Here is a 10,382-nt window from a genome sequence, read left to right on the forward strand (position 1 = left end):
TGAGGAGTATTTGTCACACTTTTATGGATGTACATGGAAAAAGAAGGACCCAACAGCCAATACTTAAACATTTGGACTAGGAAACATGAAGGAATGGAAATCATGAGCCTTTGCAGGGTGGTGGGAAGGGGCACATGCTTCTCATGGGACACTGGCTAAATGGAAACCTTGTCTGTGATGTTGGGACCAGGCTCTCCAGTGTGGCTTTCCACCTCACACCAATGAGATCTGCAGGACTTCAAGCTGGGAAGGTGCCCGTGTTGTGGTCAGTTGAGATCTGGGAAAGGTCTGCCCTATAAAACCCCTTCTGAGTGCTGCACTTGGTGCTGGGGTGGCCTCCCTTCTTGGTTAGCCACTTGCCCCTGTGTTTTTTAGCACATGGCTTGGCCACACGGGTCTGATCCACTCACTTCAGATGGGAACAGACTTGTTCAACCATAAACACCTTTACTGTGTAAGCAAGATAATATCTCCAACGTTCTGCTCTCCGGAGAGCCCTGATAACTCAGTCTGCTTTCACTTCTCATACTTTCCTTATGGCTGGCACTAGAGGAAGAAACACCCACCCAGTCATTACCACCTCCTTTCCCAGAAAATGTGCCAGTTCTTCCCTTCCCTGCCTAATGGGAGAAAGGTGACACAATAGCTTCCCTTGTCCCGAGGGCAAGTCTGGCTGGCACAGCTCACATCTTCCTCGACCTTCGCTCCATCCGAGCCCTTCAGGGAGAGTACTGACCAAAGAGCAAAGCAGCTCCACGAAAAACAGCAGGTGAAAATTCCTGGCAGTTAAAACAGAGCAAAGATTTCGAGCCATAAAGCTTGAACGTTCTGCAGGTGTCTGGCTTTGTCGGCTGGGGAAACGCAGGCGAAAAATCCACAAGACAGTCTCAGCCTGGATGTGCTGGTTGTGACAGAGCCTGGAAGAAAATACAGAGAGACCCTGTCCTGAGGTTTGTTCAGTGACTCAGAAAGCAACATGCTGCATCTGATGGTGTCAAAGGTGCTGGTGCTGCACACCTGACTGCTTTGATGGAGGTGAGCAAATGGCTGGGTGCTCTCTACAGGGTGTAGTCTGAAGTGTTGGATTAAATGTGCTTACAAGTGTGATGTGGGTGCTTTAGGACATCCTGTGCAGGTGACACAGTTGTGCTCTGGAGCTGAGTAAAGGTGAAATTCTGTTCTGGGCATATCGTGGGTAGTTGGTGGTGTGAAACCGTAAGTGTGGTATGACAAATTCCTTTGGACTGTTTGATGTTTTTTAATTCTTTAAATTAAATCCATCTACAGTAAGCAGTCCCTCGGTGTCTGACAAAGTGTTGAACAAAGCCTGCCTGGTCCCTGTGGAGCCCGGCACAGGCTGTTGGTGTAATCCGTGCTTTGAGCTGATCTCTGCTGTCTTTTCTCTGCTTTAGAATGAGCAGAGTTACTTCCTAACCTCCGACTGCTAAAGCCGCATATACAACACACAGACATTTAATTTTCCCTCTTTTAACTTTGTGTAAAGCATTTGTTATTTTTGAGGAAGCTGCATAAGCAACTCTGCTTCCCCTGAGCTGCTTTTTCACGGCTCCTCGCTCCGCAGATCTCTGCACATTGTGATTTTTAGTCCTGCTTAAAACACTCTGCCAGGGGTTCCCCAATGGCCCTGCAGACTGTGAGGCACAAGAGCAGCATGAAGAACTAGCACTGTGAAAATCTGCTCATTGCCATGAAAAACCACAAAGCTGGCATTAGCAGCAGTAGTTTTGAAAGTTCTTTGCAGTCCCTTGAAGCAGTGTGATTATTATGTGTCTGATTTTGCTTGAAATATTTCGAATTGGCATCAAAATGAGCCAGTTCTTGAAATGTTTTGGTTGCTAAACAATACAGCCCACTGGAGGCAGATGGGGCTGGACTGAAAGGCAAAGCAACAGGTCTGGGTGAGATTTCTGTCCCCAGGATCTCTGTCCTGTGTGCTTCTAGGATATCAGCACAGCCAGCAAACTCTGCAGATTACTTATTAAAAAAAGTAAATAGATGACATTGTGGTTCAAAGGTTCAAGTTCTGAATGAAGAAGCTCTGTGTTGACAAGCTGCTTAGAAACAAACCCTGGTCGGGCCAAGGGTTGAGGAAAGGTTGGGCAGCGTTGATAGAAGTTTTACTCCTGTAGAGTGAATATTCCCCCTGGAAATCCTCTTTCTGACATTTTTCTCTATTCCACTCATCCTCTTTGGGGGCCCAGTGGTGGCAGTCTCCTTCTGTGCAGGATGAAAAGCAGCAGCACATAGTATCTCACAGGCTGGGAGCAGTGCAGGAGCAGAGAAATGGGAAAAAGAGGCACCTGCACTTTGGAAGTGAAAGTTTGCAGTCCACAGGCATCTCCAGGAGCTGCCTGAAGCTGCTCCAGCAGCTCACAGATCCAGAGCTTTCTGCTGCTCAGAGTGCCCTAGTGAACAGCCACAGTCACCGGCAGCGAGCGTGGGGAAAAGTCCTCCAGGAACTGAGTCTGCTGGGTGGATTCTGGCGCCAGCTTGAGGCACACGCTGGCCTCTGTCATGCTGTTGTTGTTGGCAGAGCTGCTGTCGCGACAGGGCTCCTTGGCAGGGCGAATGGCCACCAGGAACTGGCGCTTGAAGGTCTCGCTGAGGGCGATGTACAGGAAGGGGTTGAGGCAGCTGTTGGCATAGCCCAAGCTGATGGCAAAGTTGTAGGCGTAGAAGAAGGCCACGGATGGGGTGTCGATGCCCAGGTGAACCAGCTGCAGGATGTAGAAGGGAGCCCAGCAGATAAAGAAGGCAGAGCAGATGGCCACTGCCATGCGGGTGACCTTCTTGGTGCGCAGCCGGAGGCTCCTCTGGGGCAGCGGGACCACGGTGGTGGCCATGTGCTGCAGGATCTTGAAATAAACCACGCAGATGACGAGCAGGGGCACGGCGAAGGCCAGCATGAACTGGTAGAGGGTGAACCAGTAGATGTCAGTCTCTGGGTTGGGCAGCAGCAGGGCACAGCGCACGGTGCCATCCTCCAGGGGCATGAGGCCGGCGTACATCCACACAGGGATGATGGTGAGGAAGGACAGCAGCCACACCAGGCCCACCACCAGGGCAGCCACGCACGGCGTGCGCACGGACGTGGATCTCAGTGGGTGCACCGTGGCCAGGTACCGGTCCAGGGTCATCACCGTGAGGATGTTGGTGCTGGTGATCTGGCTGTTGGTGTCCAGGGCCGTGATGATGGTGCACAGGGGAGCTCCAAAGTACCACGAGCCGTTGCCCAGGAGCTGGTGGATGAGGAAGGGCATGCCCAAGAGGAAGAGGAGGTCCACGATGGAGAGGTTGAAGATGAAAATGTCGGGCACGGTCTGTTTGCATCTCAGCTTCTTCTTCTTGACGATAGTGTAGATCACAATGAGGTTCCCCATGATGCCCAGGAAGCAGATGATGCTGAAGAGACTGGGCATTATCACATTGGTGTGTGGTGCTGGCTTCTCTGGTACTGCCAAAACAAACCAAAGCAGTGAGTGCAACCCAGAGACAACCTTTTATCACTTGGTGTGCTTGCCCTGTCCTGCCCTGACCCATCTCCATTAAAGACATAGACTGGAATGGTGTTAATACCCTTTCCAGCACCTGGAGAGGCTTAGCTGGGGATTTGGCACTTCCCTCTCTGCCTCTCAGTACCTGCAGCATGCCACCCAAGCCTGGCTATGTGCAGACATCTTTCCTCAGCTCTCCCAATGTGCTTCTGTCCTGCTCTGCAACTCCCCAGCCCTTTTTTGAGGCACTAACCTCTGGCTGGCAAGTCTCTGCATTCATCAGCACCTGATAGAGTTGAGAGTAACCTTTATTCCATGGAGTAAAGTGATTTTATCTGTTTTTGAGGGGAGTGGGTGAGGCAGCTTGTGCTTCACACTTTGAAGAAGCAAAGCATTTCTGTGGGTGCCAAAATCTGGATAAAGTCAATGTGCAAGCTGCTGTCAGAAAGCTTCTGTTCATCTGTTGGGTAGTTTATCTATGGTATGGTATGAAACAGAATTCATTGACCGTGCAGGCAGATAGCTCATGCTTGTCTGTGTTGTGAGATCTGGGACTGTCACCTGGCAGTGTCCCTGTCCTCTTACCAAGGTTAGGTCAGAGAATGTTCTCCTTTCTGCCTTCCTTCCCTGCCTCTCTCCCTTTCTCTAGTTTCTTTCCTACAAAGAAATCCAAGTGTGTGGCCAGACAAGGACTGGGAGTGTGTTTCAGAGAGGCCCTTCAACAGGGATTGTCCTAGGAGAAGAACAGCTTAAAACTGTTGTCTTTGAGTTCTGGATGTGAGTGGATTTCCAAGGAAAATTCTTGCCCAATAACACTGGGCTTAGTCCACCAATGCTTGGCTCTTGCTGTTGGGGGTGGGACCCCCAAACATAATCAAATTCTCATTGACCTTGTCCCTCACCTGGGTGTAAAATCACATTTTGAAGGCACAAGGTCTTGGGCACAGGAGGTGGTGTTGAAGGCAGGGATGGTGATGTTCTCTGTTCTGCAGGGTTCCTGTGTGCTGAAGTCTAAAATAGCCTTTCTTAGCTGAGGCAAATCTCATTTCATCTCATTACTCCTCTCCTATGGGACCTGGTGGGTTTTTTTTCTAGGAAATGATTTTGTGTGAGTTATTTATGTGGCTGTTACAAGGACTGTGTGTGACAGCCCCTCAGTCTAGGCTGCCTTTCATTGAATCACAGATGATTCAATGTGCTGTTAATTGGAAATGCTTTCAGTCACTGAACTGTTCCATGTCCTTATCAGCAGGAGTGGGGAAGCCTCCTCCAACAGAACCTGGGGAAATCCTGAAAATGAGATTAAGTGAAATAACAGATACTTACAGGTGTAATCTTTGCCAAAGCAGTGTCTGTTTGCTGAAGGGATATTTGCTGACTTTGACCTCTGGAATTCTTGAGCACAAACTTCTCCACATTTATTTTGGTGTGACAGAGAAGTTTGACAGAATTGGCAGGGTAACTGGGGCTACAAGCTGGCCTGTGGCTGCAAATGTGTGTGCCATATTTCACTGCTCTTAGAAGTGGGCCATGATGATCTGCCACTGGCTCAGTCCTTCTGGCATTAGGAAGCAGCCAGCTTAGACATGAACAAATCCAATGCCAATGCCAGAACCCAATAAAGCAGTTCCTGCACCATTTTATTGGGAAACCTCTCTGCAGGTGTTGGAAAGCAGCCAGTGAGGCACAGAACTAGCAGGGGCCTGGAGGTGGAAGCCAGGCTTGGCTGATAAGACAAAAAAGCCTTGTCCATACAATTTGTGGGGGTTTAAGTAGTCCCTGTTCCTCCTGGTGACCCATTAATGCAAGGAAATGTCCCCTGTTATGTGATTTTTGGAAGGTAACCTACAGCCATCAGCATCCTCTTGGAACCTGACACTCCTGAGCATCCAAAGATATCTCAAGCCTTCTTAATGCTGGAAGATGGATGGAGTAGAAACTGGAAGATGATGATTCTGGTCCTGCTGTTATGAGATCTGATCTCCTTTCTTTTAACCACAAGCTTTATGAGTGTGGTGGGAAAGGATTCTGTGAGTGAAACATAATTGCCACATGTTTAGCTGGAAATTGGGACAAAATGTCCCTTTTCCTGCTGTATAATCAATACAGTGCTCATGGTGATTCTGTAACATTTGGAATGAGCTCAGCCAGCCTCAAAGCAGGATGTGTGCACACCCAAGGCTTTGTGTGAGAGGTGGTCTGTGCATTGCTGTAGCCTCTGTCCTGCTGATGGTGTTTGTACAAGCAGGTCTTGCAAGAATTATCAGCTGCACTAATTTGAAGCTGTAGTTCATGTGTGTTTTACAGGCTGGAGTCAGAAGAGCACATCTGTCAAATTCTCAAAAGTTCTGTCTTTTCTAGAGTCTCTTTCATCTTGAGACATCATTGAATCTGAATTTTCAGTGCTGCTTTTGAGCATATCCAAGTGAATATATTTTGTATTTAAGCAGCTACTTCAGGCATTGATTTGTTCTTGATTTGTAGGGCTGTGGCTGCCCTGATAGTTTTTTTAAAAATCCCAAAGGGGCTGCACTATGTGAATTGAATGAGGACTGGGCTAATTTTTTCTTTTTCTCTAAGGTGCTGTCATTCTAAGCCATACCCTGATGTGTGAGATACTTCATTTTCATTGCATTTCAGGAGGAAGTGCCTCAGGCACACTTTTGGTTTCTAAAGCACTGTGCTGATGCAGAGAGAGTCAAAGACCACGTATAAACCACCTTCTGTTGGAGAGTTTCACGAACCTGAACCATTGAGAACTGTCTTGCCTGATCCTAACCTGTTGATCTGAAAAAGGGTTGTATGGAGAAAAAGGGAGAGTGGTGAGGATCTCTGCATCCCTCTCCAGCACTATCTCATCTCCCTGTGCTTCCCTCCCTGTCTGAGGCTGCTTCCTCCCTTCCCAGCGGCCAGGACAGCTTCTCAAAACCAAAGGGAGTCCTTGCCTAGTATTTTTAAGGCAAATAGAAAACAAATAAAATCTGAGCTAGCGACAGAGCTAATTTCTGGAGCTAGGAAGCAAATGAGCTGTGGCAAGAAGCAGAACAGCAGAAAACAGCAGAGAATTAATTACAAGTGAAGTGTCTCCAGTTAGAATTGAAGTTAGAGGCGTCAGAGGGTCAAAGCAACAGTTTTCAGTTGGTAATTCACTTCCTTGACATTCTTCAGCCCCACAGGGGCTGTGCCCATGACTCGGTGACCCTGGCAGCCAACAAGTTGGGACTGGGGCCGTGTTTGCAGGGCCCGGGAGGGTCGGGCTGTGCTTCAGCGCTGTATTTCAGTGCTGTGCCCTGCCCGGGAAGGGGTCGGGCTGTGTCAGAGCAGTGTCTCATAGCAGTGTCTCAGTGCAGTGTCTCAGAGCTGTGTCTCAGAGTAGTGTCTCATAGCAGTGTCTCAGAGCAGTGTCTCAGTGCTGTGTCTCAGTGCTGTGTCTCAGAGCAGTGTCTCAGTGCTGTGTCTCAGTGCTGTGTCTCAGTGCTGTGTCTCAGAGCAGTGTCTCAGTGCTGTGTCTCAGTGCTGTGTCTCAGAGCAGTGTCTCATAGCAGTGTCTCAGTGCAGTGTCTCAGAGCTGTGTCTCAGTGCAGTGTCTCAGTGCTGTGTCTCATAGCAGTGTCTCAGTGCAGTGTCTCAGAGCTGTGTCTCAGTGCAGTGTCTCATAGCAGTGTCTCAGTGCTGTGTCTCAGTGCAGTGTCTCATAGCAGTGTCTCAGTGCTGTGTCTCAGAGCAGTGTCTCAGTGCTGTGTCTCAGAGCAGTGTCTCAGTGCAGTGTCTCAGTGCTGTGTCTCAGAGCAGTGTCTCAGAGCAGTGTCTCAGTGCTGTGTCTCAGTACAGTGTCTCATAGCAGTGTCTCAGTGCTGTGTCTCAGTGCTGTGTCTCATAGCAGTGTCTCAGTGCAGTGTCTCATAGCAGTGTCTCAGAGCAGTGTCTCAGTGCTGTGTCTCAGAGCAGTGTCTCAGTGCAGTGTCTCAGTGCAGTGTCTCAGTGCTGTGTCTCAGTGCAGTGTCTCAGAGCTGTGGCTCAGTGCAGTGTCTCAGAGCAGTGTCTCATAGCAGTGTCTCAGTGCAGTGTCTCAGTGCAGTGTCTCAGAGCAGTGTCTCATAGCAGTGTCTCAGTGCAGTGTCTCAGTGCAGTGTCTCATAGCAGTGTCTCAGAGCAGTGTCTCAGTGCTGTGTCTCAGTGCAGTGTCTCAGAGCAGTGTCTCAGTGCAGTGTCTCATAGCAGTGTCTCAGTGCAGTGTCTCAGTGCAGTGTCTCAGTGTCTCAGAGCAGTGTCTCAGAGCAGTGTCTCAGTGCTGTGTCTCATAGCAGTGTCTCATAGCAGTGTCTCAGTGCAGTGTCTCAGTGCAGTGTCTCAGTGCAGTGTCTCAGTGCAGTGTCTCATAGCAGTGTCTCAGAGCAGTGTCTCAGTGCTGTGTCTCAGTGCAGTGTCTCAGAGCAGTGTCTCATAGCAGTGTCTCAGAGCAGTGTCTCAGTGCTGTGTCTCAGTGCAGTGTCTCAGTGCAGTGTCTCAGAGCAGTGTCTCATAGCAGTGTCTCAGAGCAGTGTCTCAGTGCTGTGTCTCAGTGCAGTGTCTCAGAGCAGTGTCTCAGTGCAGTGTCTCATAGCAGTGTCTCAGTGCAGTGTCTCAGAGCAGTGTCTCAGTGCAGTGTCTCAGTGCAGTGTCTCAGTGCAGTGTCTCAGTGCAGTGTCTCATAGCAGTGTCTCAGAGCAGTGTCTCAGTGCAGTGTCTCAGTGCAGTGTCTCAGAGCAGTGTCTCAGTGCAGTGTCTCAGTGTCTCAGAGCAGTGTCTCATAGCAGTGTCTCAGTGCAGTGTCTCATAGCAGTGTCTCAGTGCAGTGTCTCAGAGCAGTGTCTCAGTGCAGTGTCTCAGTGCAGTGTCTCAGTGCAGTGTCTCAGTGCAGTGTCTCATAGCAGTGTCTCAGAGCAGTGTCTCAGTGCTGTGTCTCAGTGCAGTGTCTCAGAGCAGTGTCTCATAGCAGTGTCTCAGAGCAGTGTCTCAGTGCAGTGTCTCAGTGCCGTGTCTCAGTGCTGTGTCTCATAGCAGTGTCTCAGTGCAGTGTCTCAGTGCAGTGTCTCATAGCAGTGTCTCAGAGCAGTGTCTCAGTGCTGTGTCTCAGTGCAGTGTCTCAGTGCAGTGTCTCAGAGCAGTGTCTCAGTGCAGTGTCTCATAGCAGTGTCTCAGAGCAGTGTCTCAGTGCTGTGTCTCAGTGCAGTGTCTCAGAGCAGTGTCTCAGTGCAGTGTCTCATAGCAGTGTCTCAGAGCAGTGTCTCAGTGCAGTGTCTCAGAGCAGTGTTTCTTAGCAGTGTCTCAGTGCAGTGTCTCAGTGCTGTGTCTCAGAGCAGTGTCTCAGTGCAGTGTCTCAGAGCAGTGTCTCAGTGCAGTGTCTCAGTGCTGTGTCTCAGAGCAGTGTCTCAGAGCAGTGTCTCAGAGCAGTGTCTCAGCGCTGTGCCATGCCCAGGACGGTCCCGCACCCCCGGGGGCTCAGCCCGTCCCTCCGCTCGCCCGGCGCTGTCCGGCAGGGGGTGCTGAAGGCGGCGCATCCCGGGCGAGGTCCGGGGGGTTCCCCGGTTCCTGGTCCGTCACCCCCAGCCCCCCATCACCCGCAGCCCCGCTGAGCCCGGCCCCGCTCACCTGAGCCGTTCCGAGCCTCCGGCGCTGAGAAGTTGCGGGAAGAGTTGCCGGGGGCCATGGCAGCTGTTGCCGGGACCCGGCACGGGGAAAGTTGGGCGCGTTCCCTCTGCGGCTCGGCGGTGGGACTGGGCTGGGGGATCGAGGAGCCCGGCACAAGCGGCGAGCAGCGGCTGAGGCTCGGCTGCGCTGGGTTCTGCCGCCCCGCCGAGCCCGGAGCAGGTTCTGACATCAAGGAGCAGCTGACTCGGGCAGACACACGGAGCATGGCTGGGAGGGAAGGGGCTGGGCAGAGCCCCTCGCATCCCACCCCGCGGGATGCTGCGATCCGCGCCCTCCCGGCACAGCCAGCCTGCGCTCGCCGGCGCAGCGGGAGTATCAGATCTTTGCTTTCCAAATAGCTCCGAACTGCCTTCAGTGTGTATTTTTCTCTTTACAGACACATGCACTTTTCGTCCCCGAGTCATAGGCGCAGCCCCAGTGAGGCTGAAGAATGTCAAGGAAGCGAATTACCGACTGAAAACTGTTGCTTTGACCCTCTGACGCCTCTAACTTCAATTCTAACTGGAGACACTTCACTTGTAATTAATTCTCTGCTGTTTTCTGCTGTTTTGCTTCTTGCCACAGCCCATTTGCTTCCTAGCTCCAGAAATTAGCTCTGTCGCTAGCTCAGATTTTATTTGTTTTCTATTTGCCTTAAAAATACTAGGCAAGGACTCCTTTGGGTTTTGAGAAGCTGTTTTACTCTTTTTCTTTGCCTTGCCAGAGCAGTTCTTCCATGCTTTGCCGTGGCTTTGAGCTGATGGTTGTGTTGTGCTGCTGGCCACTGTTTATACATGAGATGGATTCCTCCATTAGGGTTTGATAAATCACATGTTACCAAGGCAAACAGATCGTTCTGTACCTCGGAGCACTTCCTGCAGTGAAAAAAAAAAAAAAAAAAAAATCACGATATTATGTCAGAAGCCTGTGAGAAATCCGGCAGCAACAGGCAAGGTTTTCTCTGTGGCAGAGCAGGGTGCAGGGGATTTGGTTTGCTTTATAAAAACTACACGTGTCTGTCTGGAAATCTCCCTTGCTTCTGTCTCTTTCTGTAGTTGCAAAGGCTGGCACCAACTGCAGGAGACATTTTTTGGAGCTTCATAAATCTGTAGGAATCAATCTGTGCTGGTGAAAGGCAGGCCCAGCACACACAGAGCAGCAATCCCAGCTTGGGCTGTCAGCCAGATTTGGCAGCAG

At 50.5% G+C, this 10,382-nt stretch overlaps 1 protein-coding gene across 1 annotated transcript; it reads right to left on the bottom strand.

Moving 5' to 3' along the window:
* Positions 1–432: 432 nt before the first annotated feature.
* On the bottom strand, positions 433–9,497 carry LOC306810841 (melanin-concentrating hormone receptor 1-like). Its single transcript, XM_079323838.1, has 2 exons — positions 9,147–9,497; positions 433–3,475 (listed from the first exon to the last, which is right to left on the bottom strand). The coding sequence occupies exons 1-2, from the start codon at positions 9,409–9,411 to the stop codon at positions 2,427–2,429; spliced, it is 1,314 nt and encodes a 437-aa protein (XP_079179964.1). The 5' UTR covers positions 9,412–9,497; the 3' UTR covers positions 433–2,426.
* Positions 9,498–10,382: the final 885 nt, after the last annotated feature.

The sequence above is a fragment of the Erithacus rubecula genome (assembly GCF_903797595.1).
Source record: "Erithacus rubecula genome assembly, chromosome: 20".
Classification (NCBI taxonomy): Eukaryota; Metazoa; Chordata; class Aves; order Passeriformes; family Muscicapidae; genus Erithacus; species Erithacus rubecula.

What these genes read in the sequence shown, in the direction of transcription:
- LOC306810841 (XM_079323838.1), bottom strand. Translation starts at nt 9,411, where the DNA reads ATGCTCCGTGTGTCTGCCCGAGTCAGCTGCTCCTTGATGTCAGAACCT. An exon ending in GGAGGCTCGGAACGGCTCAG is followed by an intron (nt 3,476 to 9,146) that starts GTGAGCGGGGCC and finishes TTGTTTTGGCAG; the next exon opens with TACCAGAGAAGCCAGCACCA.